The sequence below is a fragment of the Lithobates pipiens genome, unplaced genomic scaffold (assembly GCF_037356315.1).
Source record: "Lithobates pipiens isolate NorthernLeopardFrog02 unplaced genomic scaffold, aLitPip1_a1.2 Scaffold_1, whole genome shotgun sequence".
NCBI lineage: Eukaryota > Metazoa > Chordata > Amphibia > Anura > Ranidae > Lithobates > Lithobates pipiens.
The window spans coordinates 95,145,111-95,165,570 of record NW_027507685.1 but is presented as its reverse complement, the minus strand read 5'-3'; the positions used below and the strand labels follow the sequence as shown (position 1 = coordinate 95,165,570).

The following is a 20,460-nucleotide window of genomic DNA, read 5'->3' as shown; positions in this document are numbered from 1 at the left end:
TCCACATTTTCTGTCAAGTCAGCATTTATACAAGGGATACCATGGGATTCTGGATCGAGTTTCAAGTTACTGATAGCAGGAGTTATAGAGGTTGTGTTTGTTTTCTGTTATTTAGGTTGTATCCAAAAAGTCTGCTCTTGGTGTAGCTTTTGGAGTTTTTTTGCCTTCCTGTTCATGGCAAGTTTTTGCAGTTGTCTTTGTAAGGTTTCGATTTCATTCTTAATTTGGTTGATGCTTGTAGGGTCCAATGGTGCTGAGGTTTCAAACATCAACTGCTTTTGTTTCCGGATTGTAAATAAAACTAGTTCCCCCACAAACGGGGTTTTTAGGCAGCAAGAGACAGTAATAGAAGCCAATAGAAGTAGTATAAAAGGTATTTTAATATTATTTGGTAAAAACAAACATGAGCTTCACCTGAACATTTGTATAACAGACAAAATCATGTGTATAAGGTACATATAATATCACATGGAAGTATATTAACAGACACAGCTATATGTTACACTGTATAGGTTAGTAACAGTGAAAACATGAATCTAACGCGTTTCAACCCCAAAGGGGGTCTTCTTCAGAGATGATAGTCTGTTAAAAGAAAGACAAGGTGTGAAGTTGCTGTTCTTTTTCTTTTTGTCACTTCCTATTGTCTTAGAATTCCTTTCATTACTGTGAAAATATTCTTTGAGCCTTAGTCTCCTAAAGAATTCCTCCATATCTGACCATACCTGTAAATTATCCAATTTGGTGGTTGGGCAGAATGTGAGGCCTTTGGAGAGGACTGTTGTTTCTGGTGTAGAAAGGTTATGATTTGACAAATTTATGATTCCGAGTTCCTCTGTTATATCCACATTTTCCACATTTTCACAAGCTTCACTCTGATTATGAAGTCACAAATAATGGTAGCAAACCATGCAAAAAAAAAACACTGCAAACTATGCAACCAGATCAATCTATCCAAAAGTGTCACACACACAAACGGGACCTTCAATATCATGGGATCTTACAACTGTACCTCCAGTAATTTTGTGTAACTCATGCAATGCAAAAGGTGCAGCAAAGGATTTTATGTTGCTGAAACAGGACAGAAGTTGCAAGCGAGGATGAATTTACACAGACATACCATCAAGGAACATAAAGAAGACAGTTTATGCACACCTGTGGGACATCACTTCTCACAACCGGACCGCACAATAATAGACCTCAATGTTTTAGTTCTTAAAGGGAATTTCAGAACTATCCAGGAAAGGAAAACCTTTGAACTAAGAATGATAATTCTTTTTGACACAAACAATAATGGCCTGAATTTAGATATAGGTTTCCTTACCCATTAATAGGGATGAGCTTCGTGTTCGAGTCGAACATACGTTCGATTCGAACATCGGCTGTTCGCCTGTTCGGCGAATTCCGAATGTTATGGGCCGTACGCGCCAAATTCGTGTGGCGCTCACGGCCCACAATGCACTACGCCATCGCAGTGCATTGCTGGTTCATGATTGGCCAAGCATGCACTGTGACCCCGCATGCTTGGCCAATCACAGCACGGGCAGCGAGGAGAGCCATGATTGGCCAATCATAGCTCAGGCTGTGTAGTACACGCCCCACACTATATAAGGCCGCCAGCGCGGCGGCCTTGTGTAGTGTGTTGACGTCTGTAGGAGTTAGTGGATGTTCTGTATACCTTCAACACAGTATACCTCGATCGTTATCGGCCGATTTTTTGTTCTTGCTCTTCTGTAGTGGTTGTTGTCTGTGTGCCCTGATCGCAGTATACACCGCTATATTCACCTATATAGCTAGCTATATTTCTCTTTTTTAATAGAGCTTGCAGTCAGTGTTAGGAGATTGTGCGTGCTGTCTGCGTGCTCTGAACCCAGTATACACCGCTATATCCACCTACATAGCTCTTCTCTATTTGAGCCATCTGCCATCTGCAGGAGTTAGTGGAAGTTGTGTGTGCCTCCAGCACAATATACACTACCCAATTGCTGGTTTTCCCAACTCCCTTCAGGCCATTACCATGTCTGGAAGGCCAGCAAGGAGAGGCAGACAGGCGCGAGCCAATAAAAGAGGGCAAGCAGGCTCTGTGTCTAGAGACAACAGTGCTGGTCGTGGACGCGGTGCATCGTCATCATCAGCACGTGGCCATGGGGCACGCGTGTCCTTCTTTTCGGCAGCTGGACATGTTGAGCCGCAACATGCCAACGACTTGGTAGAGTGGATGACCAAGCCCTCTTCATCCTCCTCATCGTCTCTCACCCAGGCTCAGGGTACTAGCAAAGCAGCTGCCAACGCATCGTCTTCCCTCCTCTCAATGTCATCATCAGTGACTCCTTCCCTAGACCCACCACGTCCTCCTGAGGAGTCTCCTGAACTCTTTGAGCACAGTGTTGGGTACATGCTCCAGGAGGATGCCCAGTGTTTTGTAGGCTCTGATGATGATACTCAGCTAGAGGAAGGCAGTAGTGTGAATGCAGAGAGAGGGGATGCTCAAGAAGGACAGCAATCTGGCAGTCATGTTCCACAAGCTGCAGCATACTGCCAGGTTTGCTCCAGCGATGAAGAGGGAGGGGATGATGAGGGCACTGACTCCACGTGGGTGCCTGGTAGGAGAGAGGAGGAGGAGGAGGCACATGTCCAACAAGTCAGGATGCCCTCCGGGGGCCAGCTTAGGGGTAGCACACCGACTGAATCACACCGCAGAGCTCCGCCTGTGCAGGGCGCTGCCTCTGCGCGTTATTCTAAAAGTTCTTTGGTGTGGGCCTTTTTTGAGACGAGTGCATCAGATCGCACCGCTGCTATTTGCAACATATGTCTCAAGCGTATCTTGCGTGGCCAAAACATCAGCCGCTTGGGCACCACATGCTTGACCAGACATATGTTGACCTGCCATGCAGCTCGTTGGCAAGCGTACCTCAAAGACCCACACCAAAGAACAAAGCGGACCTCTCCTTTCTCCTCATCAGCTGGAATCTCCAACCCCACTAGACCTTCAGTCCTCTCTGAAACCTGCTCTGAGAGGAATGAAGGTGTAGAATTAGGTGTGTCACAGCCAAGTGCTTTCCGGGCATTCTGCTAGCAGTACACCCACGTCCGATTATAGCAGGCAAATGTCCCTGCCCCAGCTGCTGGACCGTCGAAAGAAGTTCACTCCCAGCCATCCACATGCCCAGCGGTTGAATGCTAGCTTGGCTAAATTGCTAGCACTTCAACTGCTGCCTTTTCAGTTGGTAGACTCGGCCCCCTTCTGTGAGTTTGTACAATGTGTGGTTCCTCAGTGGCAGGTCCCCAAACGACACTTTTTCTCACGGAAGGCGATTCCAGCTCTCTACCGGCATGTGGAAGGGAATTTCCTTGCCTCGCTGGACAGGGCGGTCAGCGGTAAGGTGCATATTATCGCTGACTCATGGTCCAGCAGGCATGGACAGGGACGTTACCTGTCTTTCACGGCCCATTGGGTCACTCTTCTGGCAGCTGGGAAGGATGCAGGACAAGGTGCAGTAGTGTTGGAGGTTGTTCCGCCACCACGCCTCCAAAATGCTACTATTGGTTGTGACACACCTCTCTCCTCCACCCCCTCTTCTTCTTCCTCCATGGCCTCTTCCAGTGCTCTGTCCTCAGAACCAGCGGTGCTCCGTAGGCGTTCCAGGGGCTACGCAAGTACGCAGGCAAAACGATGCCATTCCGTGCTTGCGCTGGTTTGTTTGGGGGACAGGAGCCACACTGGGGCGGATGTTTTGTCAGCTCTGCAGGGGCAGGCCGAGAGGTGGTTGACGCCACCCCAGCTTAAGCCAGGAATGGTGGTTTGCGACAATGGCACCAACCTCCTCTCTGCCCTCCGACAGGGACAACTGACCCATGTGCCCTGTGTGGCTGACGTCCTTAACCTGGTGGTGCAGCGGTTCTTGGGCAGGTACCCAGGCTTACAGGATGTCCTGAAGCAGGCCAGGAAAGTCTGTGTGCATTTCCGCCGATCATTTAATGCCTGTGCTCGGCTGGCCGCACTCCAAAAGGAGTTGAACCTGCCCAAGAACCGCCTTATATGTGACATGCCCACCAGGTGGAACTCAACGTTGGCCATGCTGCAGTGGCTGCACACGCAGCAGAGGGCCATCAATGAGTACCTGTGCGACTATGGCACCGGGTCAGGGGAGCTCGGTTTTTTCTCACCACGCCAGTGGGGCACGATCAGGGATGCATGCACTGTCCTGTCACCGTTTGAGGAAGCCACAAGGATGGTGAGCAGTGACAGTGCATGCATCAGTGACACTGTACCTCTTGTCCACCTCTTGGAGCATACGCTGCGTGGAATAATGGGCAGGGCACTTGAGGCAGAACAGAGGCAGGAAGAGGAGGACTTCCTTGCCTCTCAAGGCCCCCTTTATCCAGACAGTGTTCCTGCTGTGCCACCCATCACACAGGAAGAGGATGAGGAGGAGGAGGAGGCTGGCACTCAGCATCAGCAGCAGCAGCAGTCTTGTAGGGATGATTTACAGTCCCAAGAAACCCGTGGACTTGTACGTGGCTGGGAGGAGGTAGCTGCAGATCATGTTGTCCTTACTGACCCAGAGGACTCCGGACCGAATGCCTCAGCTAACCTACGCTGCATGGCCTCCCTGATCCTGCAAAGCCTGCGGAAGGATCCTCGTATTCTTAGGATCAAGGAGAGGGACCATTACTGGCTGGCCACTCTCCTTGATCCACGGTACAAGGGTAAGGTTGCCGACCTTATCTTGCCGTCGCAGAGGGAGCAGAGGATGAGACATCTCTGGGAGGCCTTGCAGAAAGGTCTGTGCAACGCGTTTCCAGAGACTGGGAGGTTACAAACTCCTGGTCCTGGACAACGTGTTGCTGAGGCATCGGTCAGAAGGAGCGGTGGAGAAGGTGGCCGTCTGACCGCTGCTTTCAGGCAATTTTTTAGTCCGCAGCCCCAAGGTATGATCGGTTCAAGCAACCATCGCCAGTGTCTGATTTACATGGTGCAGGAATACCTAGGGGCAAGGTCAGACTTGGACACCTTTCCCACCAAAAATCCTCTGGCTTACTGGGTCTTGAGGATGGATCACTGGCCAGACCTTGCACAGTATGCAATTGAGATACTGGCCTGTCCTGCATCCAGCGTTCTTTCGGAACGCACCTTCAGTGCTGCTGGTGGCTTTGTTACCGATCACAGGGTGCGCCTGTCCACCGAATCAGTTGATCAACTGACCTTCATCAAGATGAATCAGTCTTGGATCACCCACAGCTACCAAGCACCTGAAGCTGATGTAACCGAATAATTTTTTTTGAAATATCACATCCCTTCAAGACTGCCTATGCTGATGCTGAGTGACTGTCCTGTTATGTTGATTGTCTATCCTCTTCCTCCTCTGCTGATATGTTGGAAGAACATTTTTGGTTCTGGGTGATGCCATCAGCCCAATTTTTCTGCCCCTGTTTAACAGGGGCGTTTAATTACAATTTTTGATGCAATGCTTTGCAGCAGGGCTAATTCCTGCACTAAAACTAGAGTATATGGGAGAGGTTGCAGTGGCGTGGCACCAGCACCAGTGCCTAAGGCCCAATTTTTCTGCCCCTGTTTAACAGGGGCTTTAATTACAATTTTTGATGCAATGCTTTGCAGCAGGGCTAATTCCTGCACTAAAACTAGAGTATACGGGAGAGGTTGCAGTGTCGTGGCACCAGCACCAGTGCCTAAGGCCCAATTTTTCTGCCCCCGTTTAACAGGGACATGTAATTACAATTCTTGATATAATATTTCACAGGAGGGCCCGTTCCTGTGCCCACCCAGAGTAACTGTGAGGACTTATAGTGTTGTGGCACCAGCACCACAACCACCAAAGGTCAATTTTTCTACCACTGTTCAACGATGGCATGTAATTACAATTCTTGATATAATCGTTCACAGCAGGGTGCTCCAGCGCCCACCAAGAGTCACTTTGAGGGCTTACAATGTTGTGGCAAAACCAACACCTTGTTCCGCCATTTCTGCAGAGCATATAGGGCAGGCCCCTACTTTCAAACATCCAACTTACAAACATCTCCTACTGCAAATGGAAGGAGACAACAGCAAGTGAGATGAAAAAAGACGGACGGCAAAACAAATTATATAGGGGTGATAACCCTTCCCTATGTTTTCCATAAAGCTTAAAAATTGTTTTTTTTGACTGGAGCTACACTTTAAAAATGTACCAGTCGAAAATTACAGATTTAACAGATTAACAGATTCAACTTAACACAACAAATCTACACAGTCCCTGTCTTGTTTGCACCGCTTGTATACTGCTGTTCTGAGTATATAGGGCCTGGGGGCCACACGTATTTCCTTTTTTTAATATGGGTACAGGGTTCCCCTTAATATCCGTACAAGACCCAAAGGGGCTGGTAATGGGCAGGGAGGGCTACCCATGCCATTTTTCTCAATGATTTTCAACCATGTTGCAGGAACCAGATATAACATTAAAACCGCAAGCAGTTTGAAATTACGTTATTTCCGTTAAATGGCATTTTGTGCAGGGACTGTTCTAAACACGGGAAACACGTGGCACTTCACAGGCATACTATAGACACCCCCCAGGCATGATATTTAAAGGAATATTTCACTTTTTTTTTTCACTTTAATCGTCATTAAAATCAGTGCTCCCGCCAAAACGGCCATTTTTAAAACTTTTTTTTGCATTGAGCCATGTCCCCTGGGGCAGGAGCCAGGTCCCCAAACCCTTTTTAGGACAGTATATTGCATATTAGCCGTTAAAATTAGCACTTTTAATTTCGAACGTTGAGTCCCATAGACTTCAATCGGGTTCTAACGTTCGTACGAATTTGGGGTCCGTTCGAAAGTTCTGGTGCGAACTGAAGCGGGGGGTGTTCGGCTCATCCCTACCCATTAACTAAAATTTTACATTCTGCTTAAAAATTTGTAAATCAGTACTGCACGGACCCTGAAGAAGGGGACATAACCCGAAAGCTTGTCCTGAAAAATTGTATGTTAGTGCAAATAAAAAAAGTATCATGGATAGTACTCAATTTTATCAGGAACAATACACAAAGCAGCCTGGAAGTGTCTTCCACCCAGCTCCGACACTCATCCTGGGCACTGACACACACAAAGTCCTAGCTGGGGAGAGCCGCAGATCCCGTGTTTAAGGAGACACCAGTGGAGGAAAATACAGATTGGTGTTTGTAAATGCCGCCCAATACACGCCACTGATCCCCAAGCCTTTACATTTGCATTACATCCACCCACTGACTGCTCTGTACACACTCAGCCCACCCATTACATGGCACAGTAAATATTTCTTTGCTGTCTGCAACTTTCAGGACAGGATGATATATCAGCTTTCAGTTCAGCTCTTCCTGATAACCCCAGCTCCCTGGAATGTCCCCCCTCCCCTGATCACAGCACAGCAGGTTGGAAGCAGAGGATGTTGGTGAGTGATCAGTGTCCAGCTACACAATGCTATTACTGATATTGGTACTGTGCAAGACAGTCAGTGTGTCGGCTCTGTTTATGTTTCTTTCTTCTGCTGGTGACCAGGCTGCTGCCCACTACTTGTCCATATGGATTCTCCAGGTTACTGCTGATACTAGTGCAGCATTTACTAGAACTGAGCTGTATTTTCCTTCACTTGCAGCATCTGAAAATTGTTTTTTTCTCCTCTCCCTTCCAGCAGCAGTCAGCAGCTGCAGGAAGGAAATACAGCCAATCATTTCTAATAAATGCTGCCCTCCCCCCCAGAGGTCTGCACACACGCTGTGCGCATTATGAGGGGGTCCCACCATCCCTGTGCTGATTTCTGGGGTCTGTACACCTTCTGTGCCCATTATGAGAGGTTCCCACCATCCCTGTGCTGAGTTCCCGGGTCTGTACACCCGCTGTGCCCATTATGAGGGGTCCCACCATCCCTGTGCTGATTTCTGGGGTCTGTACACCTTCTGTGCCCATTATGAGAGGTTCCCACCATCCCTGTGCTGAGTTCCCGGGTCTGTACACCCGCTGTGCCCATTATGAGGGGTCCCACCATCCCTGTGCTGAGTTTCCGGGGCTGTACACCCGCTGTGCCCATTATGAGGGGTCCCACCATCCCCGTGCTGAGTTCCCAGATCTGTACACCTTCTGTGCCCATTATGAGGGGTTCCCATCATCCCTGTGCTGAGTTCTTGGGTCTGTACACCCACTGTGCCCATTATGAGGGGTCCCACCATCCCTGTGCTGAGTTCCCGGGCCTGTACACCTGCTGTGCCCATTATGAGGGGTCCCACCATCCCTGTGCTGAGTTCCCAGGTCTGTACACCTTCTGTGCCCATTATGAGGGGTCCCACCATCCCTGTGCTGAGTTTCCGGGTCTGTACACCCACTGTGCCCATTATGAGGGGTCCCACCATCCCTGTGCTGAGTTCCCGGGCCTGTACACCTGCTGTGCCCATTATGAGGGGTCCCACCATCCCTGTGCTGAGTTCCCAGGTCTGTACACCTTCTGTGCCCATTATGAGGGGTCCCACCATCCCTGTGCTGAGTTCCCAGGTCTGTACATCCGCTGTGCCCATTATGAGGGGTTCCCACCGATAGGCTGCACCGATAGGTGGCACTGCATATAGGTATCACTCAGTGCCCATGGGCGCTGATAGGTGGCACTGATGGGCCTGCACTGATTATCAGTGCCTTAAATTATCTGTGTACATATCCCCTGTACAGGGCCAGCGCTACCTATAGACAAGGTAGGCCTAGAGCACACATCAATTCGGGGTGCCGTACCGATTCCCCCCACCACCTCCAGGCTCAGTGACTGACTCCACCCCCAAAATGGTAGCAATCTATAAAAAGGTGGGGTATACATGGGCAGGGCAAAAGGGGTGGGGCCAAAGGGGCGGCAAAATTAGTTTTCGCCTAGGGTGTTAAAAATCCTTGCACCAGCCCTGTGCTTGGCCAGTCCATCACCTTTACCCTCAGCTTATTTAGCAAGGCAGTGGTAATCTTGGAGGTGTGTTTGTGGTTATTATCATGTTGGAATACTGCCCTGCAGCCCAGTCTCCAAAGAGAGGGGATCATGCTCTGCTTCAGTATGTGACATACATGTTGGCATTCATGGTTCCCTCAATGAACTGTGCCTCACCAGTGCCAGAAGCCCCAGACCATAACACTCCCACCACCATGCTTGACTGTAGACACACTTGTCTTTGTACTCCTCACCTGGTTGCCACCACCACACACGCTTGACACCATCTGAACCAAATAAGTTTATCTTGGTCTCATCATACCACAGGACATGGTTCCAGTAATCCATGCCTTAGTCAGCTTGTCTTCAGCAAACTGTTTGGGGGCTTTCTTGTTCACCATCTTTAGAAGAGACTTCCTTCTGGGACAACAGCCATGCAGACCAATTTGATGCAGTGTGTGGCGTATGGTCTGAGCATTGACAGGCTGACCCCCCACCCCTTCAACCTCTGCAGCAATGCTGGCAGCACTCATGTGTCTATTTCCAAAAGACAACCTGTGGATATGACGCTGAGCACGTGCACCCAACTTCTTTGGTCGACCATGGCAAGGCCTGTTCTGAGTGGAACCTGTCCTGTTAAACCACTGTATGGTCTTGACCACCATGCTGCAGCTCAGTTTCAGGGTCTTGGTAATCTTCGTATAGCCTAGGCCGTCTTTATGTAGAGCAGGGATGGCCAACCAGTGGCCCGGAGTCTATGGCAAAGTTCAGTTAACCCACAGGATAGACACAGGTGCACTACGCTACACCCGTGGTGTGGGTAAACCGCAGCACATCAGTGTGAAAGCAATTTTGGCCCTTTTCACATGATCGGCCCTACCCAATTAGACCCTCAATTCACCTCTAGAGCGGCAGATGTAAACAGACCTTTGTCCATTTACTCCCGCCTGCCTCCAATCCAATCCTAAAAATCTGATAAAAAAAAAATAGAAGGAAATTCGTCCCCTTCCATCTAGGTGGATCAGATAGAGTAGCCGTGACCTGTCATCCACCCGCTCCGCTCATTGTGGCCTGCGACTTGTTACCCAGTTGCTTAAGTGGCCCTCGCTCTTAAAAAGGTTGGGCACCCCTGATGTAGAGCAGCAATTCTTTTTTTCAGATCCTCAGATCCTTGTCTTCAGCAAACTGTTTGTAGGCTTTCTTGCATATCTCATCTGTCAGAGTCACAGATGAGACCCCCCACCCCTGCAGTGTGCGGCGTATGGCCTGAACACTGACAGGCTGACCCCCCACCCCTTCAAACTCTGCAGCAATGCTGGCAGCACTCATACGTCTATTTCCCAAAGAAAACTTCTGGATATGAGGCTGAGCACAGAGAGAGCCTCAGAGAGTTCTTTGCCATGCGGTGCCATGTTAAACTTCCAGTGACCAGTTTGAGACAAGGAGAGCAATAACACCAAATTTAACACACCGGTTCCCCATTCCCACCTGAGACCTTGTAACACTAACGAGAAATTTTGATTAATTATAACGCACATACAGATCCAACTAATTTTAGCTGAATTAGCACTGCTGTTATGGTAATGGCCAAAGCCGGACATAACGGGGCATGGCTAGGACGTCACACGTCATAAACTCAGCCTCACCGTGCCCATAATCTCAGCCTTACCGTGCCCATAATCGCAGCCTTACCATGCCCATAATCGCAGCCTCACCGTGCCCATAATCGCAGCCTCACTGAACCCATGATGCTGTCTCACCATGCCCATAATCGCAGCCTTGCCGTGCCTATAATTGCAACCTCACTGTGCCCATAATGCTGTCTCACCGTGCCCATAATACTGTCTCACCGTGCCCATAATCGCAGCCTCGCAGTGCCTATAATGCAGTCTCACTGTGACCATAATCGCAGCCTCATTGTAGTCAGTGCCTGGATTACACAGTCTGCGGGCATCTCCCGCTGTGTATCTCGGAGCTGAGTGTGAAAACTTTGGCTGCGCTGTGAGAAAAGTCCCGGCCTCCTCCTAGATCAGCTTGTGTGATAGACAGAACACTGCGTTTTCTTACAGCGCGGCCAAAGTTTTCACATTCAGATCGGAGACACACAGCAGGAGATGCCCGCAGACAGTGTATGACGTATAGTGGAGGAGGAGGAGGAGGGAGGGAGCGGAGCACTGCAGCCACAGCTTGGCCCAAAGCGGCTCCAGGGCAGGCAGCCTACCGATCAAAATAACATACATTTTTTTGATCGATCAAAATTCGTTTGATCCGTCAAAAAAAATAACGATTAATCAAGGAATTAATCGTTAATTTCCGCAGCCCTGAAATAAACTGATACATGCATAGCTACTGTAAATACACTGGTATTGGATGATGCTGGTAAGGATCTGGCCGGGATATTTCTTATTTTAGAAGACTATATAAAATCAACTTTGGGATTTGGGTCCCATTTAGATGTCAGTTAGGAAAATGTGCTGGGACCCTCTCTTGCTGTCGTGTAGACATGGGCATTGCTTAGTTCTAGGGCAGGTGGGCAGCAGACATTTTTCATGATGCCCAAATGTTCCCCAAAATATCCAAGTGGTGTCCGGCAGCAAGCACCTCCTTTACTTCCTGCCTGATCAGAGTTGGATGGTCAACAGATGGTAGATGACTAAGTGAATAAATAGATAAGAAAATAAACTGCAACATGCATAGCTACTGTAAATACATTGGTATTGGATGATGCTGGTAAGGTTCTGGCTGGGATATTTCTTATTTTAGGAGACTATATAAAATCAACTCTGGGATTTGGGTCCCATTTAGATGGCCAATTAGGCAAAGTGCTGGGACCCTCTCCTGCTTTCATGTAGACCTGGGCATTGCTTAGTTCTAGGACAGGTGGGAAGTAGATATTTTTCATGGTGCCCAATTGTTATACAAAATATCCAGGTGGTCTCTGGCAATGTGCACCAGGGCCATCTTTAATATCAAATGGACCCTGGGCAAACGTGTTCTTGCCCCTCCCCCCCCCTATACAATTTCACTCTCCGCCTGCTCTGAGACATGCAATAAATAGCAGCTAGACTTAAAATCAGTTTACTGTATCAGGCATCGATTGCGATTGGTTGCCAGAGGTTGCAATGTATCATTACCGCTTCCTGACTGGTAGCTAGAGGTTTCAGCACAAGTTACGGCTCACTGATTAGTTGCTAGATGTTACAGCACATGATTTCTGCTTGTTGATTGGTTGCTAGAGATTACTGTACAATCAATACTTCTCACTGATTGGTTGCTAGAGGTTACAGCACATAATCTCCTCACTGCAAGATATACATATGAATGCCACCTTATTTACATATCTATACCACCGGATACAGCTATTTACATATGAATGCCGTCCCTATTTAGATATGATTGCTAGTTATTTACATGTAAACACAGGGTCTGCAGGTGAGTCATCTGTACACAACAATAGGGCAGAGCTGAGCAGTATTAGTAGCAGAACTTCACACATAGATATCAGGACACAGCACGGGACTAAAAGTTCAAGGGACGAGGGAATTTAAACTGGGATAGTTGGTAAGTATGAGGCAGCTGCTTTGGGCCCCACAACAATGACAGGGCCGAGGGCAGCTGCCCCTTTGGCCCTGCCTTAAAGATGGCCCTGATGTGCACCCCCTTTAGTTCCTGCCTGATCAACATAGAAAGCTTCTTCTATTTGCGTTTGATGTGATTTAGGCAGGATGGCTAGATGGAATATGAAAGAAATTTTACAAAGGTTACTTCAAATGCGTCTCGGGGGAACCCCTGCTAAAATTTAGAAAACTACAACTCATGATACATTAGTGTGATGGTCAGTGGGAAGAATGGTGCTTACACTTGTGGTCATTGGGAAGAATTACCTCCTTACAGATAGCTAAAAAGATCAATGGTGTGAGTGGGAACTTATTCGAGAGGCATAAATGGCCCAATGCTGAAGGAACCCCTAGCAACCTCTGGAGGAACCCTGGTTGAGAATCACTGCATTAGTCTATGCATACCGAACAAGAGTTTCTACTAGGGTGGCACCTGAATGGAATGTCCAAAAATTGCTCTTAAACAGTGAGGCTGTCACCTACCTGGTGATGGAGCCTGATATGCAGAGGACGGCCTAATTACAACTCTGACTTGGAGCCCCTGATAGAGCTGACAGGAAGCACAGAGGTGCAGAGTCGCAGCAGTGCCTGGCAGGATGGCTGAACCTGGAGCTGGCTCGGAGCACTCGGCCGGGCTGTAGAGGTGTCTGTAGAAATCCCAGAGCAGTGGTAGGCAGGTAGCTGGAACAAGTAGACAACTGTAGACAAATTTATAAGTGTCTCCAAGGTGGAAGGGACACCTGTTCATGCTAGCTCGTCCTTGAGCTGATCAGAAAGGCCCATGCGGAACTGGTAACGCAGGGCAGCATCGTTCCAGCTGGTATCTGAACTCCATCGCCTAAATTCAGAAACATAATCCTCCACGGCCCTGCGACCCTGCCAAAGCGTGTGAAGAGCAGCTTCCGCAGTAGCGGCTTGCTGGGGGTCTTCATATAACTGAGCCATGGCTCCAAAAAAAGAGGCTAAGTCCGTCAGAGATGTGGCCTTTTGCTCAAGGAGCTGGTGGGCCCAGGCCTGCGGTTCCCCCTGAAGCAAGGAAATGACAAACCCGACCTTGGTGGCTTCCAGGGAGAAGGTGCGTGGTTGTAGCGAAATATAGAGTTTGCATGCGTTGTGAAAGGCTCTGAACTTGTTGCGTTCTCCTTGGAACTTTTCAGGAGTTGGAACTCTGGGTTCAGGAGGTAGCATAACAACTGTGGGGGCTGCTGGCATCCCAGAAGTGGAAGGTGCTTGAGCAGGAGCAGAGGCAGACAAGGTCTGTATTTGGCCTTCCAGCTGGGTATAACCCGGTTGTAAGTCTTTTACGGCTTGGGTTAATCTGGCTAGGTGTTGGCAGAGTTCCTCCATAGGAGAGGGTCCTCGCACAGGCTCGGACATGGCTGTCTGCTACTGTCACGTACCTGGTGATGGAGCCTGATATGCAGAGGACGGCCTCTCTTACAACTCTGACTTGGAGCCCCTGATAGAGCTGACAGGAAGCACAGAGATGCAGAGTAGCACGAGTGCCTGGCGGGATCGCTAAACCTGGAGCTGGCTCGGAGCACTCGGCCGGGCTGTAGAGGTGTCTGTAGAAATCCCAGAGCAGTGGTAGGCAGGTAGCTGGAACAAGTAGACAACTGGTCCCCAAAGGCAGAAGTGCAGATGCAGCAGAAGGGATGGTGGCACCCTCAAGGCTGAAGAGAAGGCAAGTACAGGCAGGCCGGGTCATACACAACGGGCACGTCAGGAACAGGGGCTGAAGCAGAATCAGATTACAGGTCGGATCATCAACAGGCTGGCAGCGGAGTGGCAGAAGGAGCAGGCAGGTGCGGAGTGGGGGACAAGCCGGGGTCGGATACAGGCAGGAAACAGGAACATCAGGAAGCAAACCGGGTCACAACAGGAACAGAAGTCAGGTAGCTAATTGCAGGTTACACAGGGAACGCTGTAGAGCAGACAGCACTGAGCATGGAAACTGGCTGAGTTTAAATAGCCTGTTTGGGCAGCAAAAGCTGTCACATGGTGCGTGCACACCAATGGCATCCTGACAGGGGCAGAGGTAATAGATCATCTTCTTCTGCAGCCATCTTGGGTGCTGGCATGCCCTTCCTGACATGAAGAGGTAACAGGTCGTCTTCTTCGGCAGCCATCTTGGGTGCTGGCATGCCCTTCCTGACAGAGGCCCTTTGTCAACTTTGCCCACATTGGTAAAAATCCATGTATGAAACTGTATCTTCTGCAAGAAAAGGCAAAAATGGACAATGTTTCAACAAAATAACAGCATGTGTATGTGTCGTATATGTGTATATGTATTATGTGATTATGATAACCATGTCCATCTCTCTAGGTTGACCCATATGGAAACATTCTTCTTAGCACCCTTGACATGAGCAGCGAGTTGATGTCAGCTGAGATGGGAAGCAGTATTGGTGATTCCCGGAACTCCGTCCTGTCATATGACACCTCAGGGATCCAGTTCCGCAAGCAGCTAACATCTAGAGGGGACACTTTTGGGCAGACTCCCCTGGAGCGCCACGTTCCTCTAGCAGCCACACGTGGACGTGCCAACTGCCGCCTCCGGCGACGCTCTTCTAAGTTAAAGCTTAAGATTCCAGACCTGACCGATGTCAGCACCATCGACAAATGGTCCAGGATCATTTTCCCCATCACGTTTGGATTTTTTAACTTGGTTTACTGGATGTACTATGTCAACTGAAGCATTTTTTCATTGCCCTTCACCCTAAAGCTGTGCACACCCTTCCTTCCACAGGACACAAGCTTCACCTAAATTTCCCACCCCCCTCTTGCTTCACAGTTTGATGTCTGGGCCAGCGACAGAAGTAGCCATTCAATCCTACAAAGAGGGGGGGAGGAGAATTGCACTTTTTTGTCACACTTTTTTTCATCAAATTTCTAAAGGTTTTTCCCTTTTTTTTTTTTTAAAGAAAAAGTATTCATTTTACCTGGAAGTAGATTATGGCTGGGTACTGTGAGTCATTTTGGATGTTATTCTGAAGAAACCTTTTCTCGCGACTTAATCATTGTAATAAAAAAAAATGTGTTAATTAAAGATACTCCAATACAGAGTATGAGGAGTAAGTAGAACAAGGTTAGGCGATACCGGCAATTATTTCCTCTCTTTATGCAGTTTAAAATAATTATTGCTACATATTGTGGAGCTATAAAGGCACAGAAAAGACTCTATAGAGCAGGATATTCCCAGTTGCAGGCTTGAATTGCACATGATGGAGTTGATGTCTCAACGGAGAGCCTTTGATTAAAACATTTTATTAATATATGGGGGGGGGGGGGGGGGGGATAAAGCTAAATACAAAATCAAACCACAACGGCATGGCAAATCCAAAACCTAGTATTAGTCAAATTTTATTTGGGTGGGTCATCAAAAACATAAAATACATATTGCACAATCGAAACAAAAATGGGCAAAAACTGCATTTTAGAATTACTATCTCATTGTGAATTTTCTGCCTTTCAGTAAATTTAGACCTAAAATGCAAACCGACTATTGAACCTTCATCTAATTTTCACCTAAATTTGGACATAAATTTAACTAAGCAGATGCACATTTAACATATTAGAAAATAGACAATAAATAATTAAGATGCAAAAAAGGCCTTGATTCACTAAAAGTAGGTAGGTACGCTTCTTCAACCTCAGTTTACTTTTAGCTACCGGTATTTTTTTTTTTTAACAGTGAATAACTTTTAGCTTCTAGCTATTTTTTTTATTGTTTCTTGATTTGTGAAAGGTGACCACATTTTAGCTCTCAATAAGGCGAACATTTTTATCAATTAAAAAAATCTATTCTGAAAATTTTCTCACCCATTTAGCAAAAAAAATAAAAATAAAAAAAAACTTTAAAATAAATCCCTTGCCACTTTATTTAGAGATTTAAAGGATTACAAAAAAAGGTTCCAATGCATTTACTGTTGCTTTGCTGTGTTCTCTCTTTGCAATAGTTATTTATTCAAAGATTTTACAAGGATACAAACAGTATTAAACAGATATGAAAATATAAATGCATCCCTCTCTTGCTGTGTTCTTTTACAGTCATAGTCCTATTCTAAAATACCCAAAAGCCCTGCTACATGTATACCAGCTACCCCGAGGGTCTCTGCACTTCTTTTAAGCCCATTAGATGTAAGAGCTGGAGCTTGGGGGGGATGGGGTGGTCATGTTGTTGTTTTTTTGGGATCTTTTCTTAAATATATTATGGGTGTATGGGTTTTTATTTATCAGCAGTGCCCACATGCCCATGACCCTATAATCAATGACAATACCAACCAGCAGTGCGCTTGGTATGGCAAGCTATTTGTTTAAAATGTTTTTACAAGAAAATATAAATATTTTCAGCACTAAACTTGACATACATTTTCAACTAAAACTCCTGCCTAATTTCATTTTGAACAAGTTATAAAATATAATATAAAATAAAAATGTAATAAAATATAATTTAAAAAAAATATGTAAGCAATCAACTATTAGCAGTACAATGTTCAGCGATATTACCCTTTGGTAATGTTGCTGAGTTCTTCATAGTGAATCAAGGCCCAAGAGTCTAGCTAAGGCTGGGTTCACACTAGTGCGAATAGGATGCTGGGTTTTCCCGGCATCGAATTCGCATGTCAGGAGACTGTGACCGGCTCACTATGGATCCGCTTAACACCTCTCTCCGGAGTGGCTCCGGTGCGAATTGCACAGGAATCCTGTGCGTCTTCTGGTCCGTTTCGGGTTTGAGTTCAGCCAAATATTTGGACTGAAAACAGTAAACAAGGATGCACCGGACCCCCCATTGTAAGGCGCTCCGTGCTTCAGTGTGAACCCAGCATAAAGATTGCAAATTTTCAAAGTTTCAGCAAAAAAATAAATTAAAAAAAATTCCATTGATGCTGCACAAGAACTATGGGGTTTATTTACTAAAGCTAGAGCGTGCAAAATTAGTCACAATTCTGCATAGAAACCAATCAGCTTCCAGGTTTTTTTGCCAAAGCTTAATTGAACAAGCTGAGGCTAGAAGCCGATTGGTTTCTATGCAGATATGTGACTAATTTTGCTCTCTTGCTAGCTTTAGTAAATAAACCCCTATACCAAAATCATTGGGACGCCTGCCTTTACACACACATTGGCATCCCAGTCTTCAATATCGAGTTGGCCCACCCTTTGCAGCTATAACAGCTTCAACTCTTCTGGGAAGGCTGTCCACAAGGTTTAGGAGTGTGTCTGTGGGAATGTTTGACTATTCTTACAGAGGCGCATTTGTGAGGTCAGGCACTGGTGTTGGACGAGAAGGCCTGGCTTGCAGTCTCCACTCTAATTCATCCCAAAGGTTCTCTATCGGGTTGAGGCAGGACTCTGCGAAGGCCAGTTAAGTTCCTCCACCCCAAACTCGCTCCTCCATGTCTTTATGGACATTGCTTTGTGTACTGGTCCAAATCATTTGGTGGAGGGGGGATTATAGTGTGGGGTTGTTTTTCAGGGGTTGGGCTTGGCCCTTTAGTTCCAGTGAAGGGAACGCTTAAGACCTCAGCATACCAAGACATTTTGGACAATTTCATACTCCCAGCTTTGTGGGAACAGTTTCAGGATGCCCCTTCCTGTTCTGCACACCCCCATAATCCCCCCTCCACCAAATGATTTGGACCAGTGCACAAAGCAAGGTCCATAAAGTAATGGATGAGCGAGTTTAGGGTGGAGGCACTTGACTGGCCTGCACAGAGTCCTGACCTCAACCTGATAGAACTCCAACGGATGAATTAGAGCGGAGACTGCGAGCCAGGCGTTTTTGTCCAACGTCAGTGCCTGACCTCACAAATACTCCTCTGAAAGAATGGTTAAACTTTCCCATAGACACACTCCTAAACCTTGTGGAAAGCCTTCCCAGAAGAGTTGAAGCTGTTATAGCTGCAAAGGGTTTGGCCAACTCAACATTGAACCCTATGGACTAAAGGCCCGTACCTACGATATCAGTGCCTCACAAATGCGCCTCTGAAAGAATGGTTAAACATTCCCATAGACAAACTCCTAAACCTTGTGGACGGCCTTCACCAGAAGAGTTCAAGCTGTTATTGCTGCAAAGGGAGGGCCAACTCAATATTGAACCCCACAAACTAAGACTGGGATGCATTAAAGTTCATGTGCGTGTAAAACCAGGCATCCCAATACTTTTTGGTAATATAGTGTATCTTACTCTTATCTTTATAATAGATTCCAGAACCCCCCCCCCCCCCCCGGCTAAAGGGAAGAACCACTGCTCTGTGTGTAAGAGCAGTGGTGTCTCTACAGAGGTCAGGCAGGTCCCCTGATGAGTAATGAGCTAGAGTTGTCCAATCAGCAGGCAGCATGAGCTTTGCTGATTGGAGAGCTCTATCTGTGAGGCTGGGTTCACACCGTTGCGGGTGGGAGACCCGGATGTGATTCGCACCGCACTGCAGTGCAAATCACATCCGATCTCTGTAGCGATGCGAGTTCAGCCATACAGATAGTATGGCTGAATTCGCATCGCACCCGCCGCAAACTCGCACGGGACCCTTTTTTTGGTCCGCAGCAGAATCGGATCGCATGGGTGTTCACACCATGCGATCCGATTCCTGTCCGAGTTTGCAGATCGCACTGCGATATGCGGACTGATCTGGGGGTGTCATTAAGATTTCATTGACACTCCCAGCAGTCCGCATAGGGCAGTGTGAACTGCTGGCGGGAGGCATGCGATGCGGGAAAACGCCGCGGATATGCGGCGTTCCCGCATCACTACGGTGTGAACCTAGCCTGATACAGGAAGGGGCATGTCAGATAAGCAGGTATAGAGACCACTGCTTCCACATAGAGAGCAAGGGTCCTTCTCTGCAGTGTGGGTGGGGGAAGAGTTGGGACTGGTGTTGGACCCCTATTTAAAAAAGGATGAGTAAAACGTTAGTCAGCATCAGTTAAACTATTTTATTTTATTTTTTTGGAGATTTAAAGATCTCCAGGACAGATTCTTAAAAAAAAAAAAAAAACATAAACCAGTAGCATGCCATAAACACAATTACTGTAAAATCTGAAAAACAAGTTTAGCCAGTCGTTACTATATGCATTGGCATATATATGCCCTGGATGAGCAAAGTTATGCCTATCTCCAATCAGTTTCAAAAGCTAATATTTATCAAACTTGCATCTGTGCAAAATTGCTATCGCTAGAATTTGAAGTTTGTTCAGGTATAATCTGAAATGGACTGAAACCGTGCGTATTCATAAACAAATTAAGTGCCAAGTCATACATAATGGGGGGCATTTATTAAACCCGTGCCAATTATTTGATGCAAAAAATAATAATAAAATAAAATAAATTGCATGCAGGGGCCAGAAATATTTTATTGTATGTTTTTTTTTGTGATTGGGGCGCCTTTTATTAAAAGGGGATATTGCTTCTCAGGGTGCATGGCTTTGAAGCATCTACCAAAAGTGTGCAACTGTACTGTAATCTTAAAAAAAATAAAAAATTGAAAACATGAAACCCAAGTAACATCACCTAACAAACCTGGCTTTGCACAGGAATTTTCACATTGCGGCATATTATGGGAGGTTTACATCAATGTCATTACAGTAAAAGAAGCCCAGTTTTGCAAACCCGAATCGTATCTGCTCTAGTTTCTGTCGTGCCCCACTTTTAATAAATGACCTCCACTGGCTCAGGGACATGAGCGGTGCCAAAACTACAGAGGATCGAGGCATTTTATAGATATGTATTAAATATACTGTGAGGCTAACCCTCCACACAGCACTGTCTCAAGAACAAAAAAATAAATAAATATTTTACAAAAAATGGAGCCATGCCTAAAAAAACTTGAATGTTAGTGGATTATTATGCTAAAAGTATTTCATATTAAATGGTTTTTCGTAGGTGTAAGGACATCCAATTAAAGTTAAATCATGGA

The 20,460-nt window shown here is 46.8% G+C and overlaps 1 protein-coding gene across 1 annotated transcript in view; it reads left to right on the top strand.

Annotated features, from left to right (window-relative positions):
* Window positions 1–20,039, top strand: part of LOC143950714 (gamma-aminobutyric acid receptor subunit beta-4-like) — a 408,464-nt gene extending 388,425 nt beyond the window's left edge. Inside the window, exon 9 of the mRNA XM_077465189.1 lies at window positions 14,874–20,039. Within this exon, the coding sequence (XP_077321315.1) occupies window positions 14,874–15,242 (369 nt within the window). The 3' untranslated portion in view covers window positions 15,243–20,039. The remainder of the gene's footprint in view (window positions 1–14,873) is intronic.
* The last annotated feature ends 421 nt before the right edge of the window (window positions 20,040–20,460 follow it).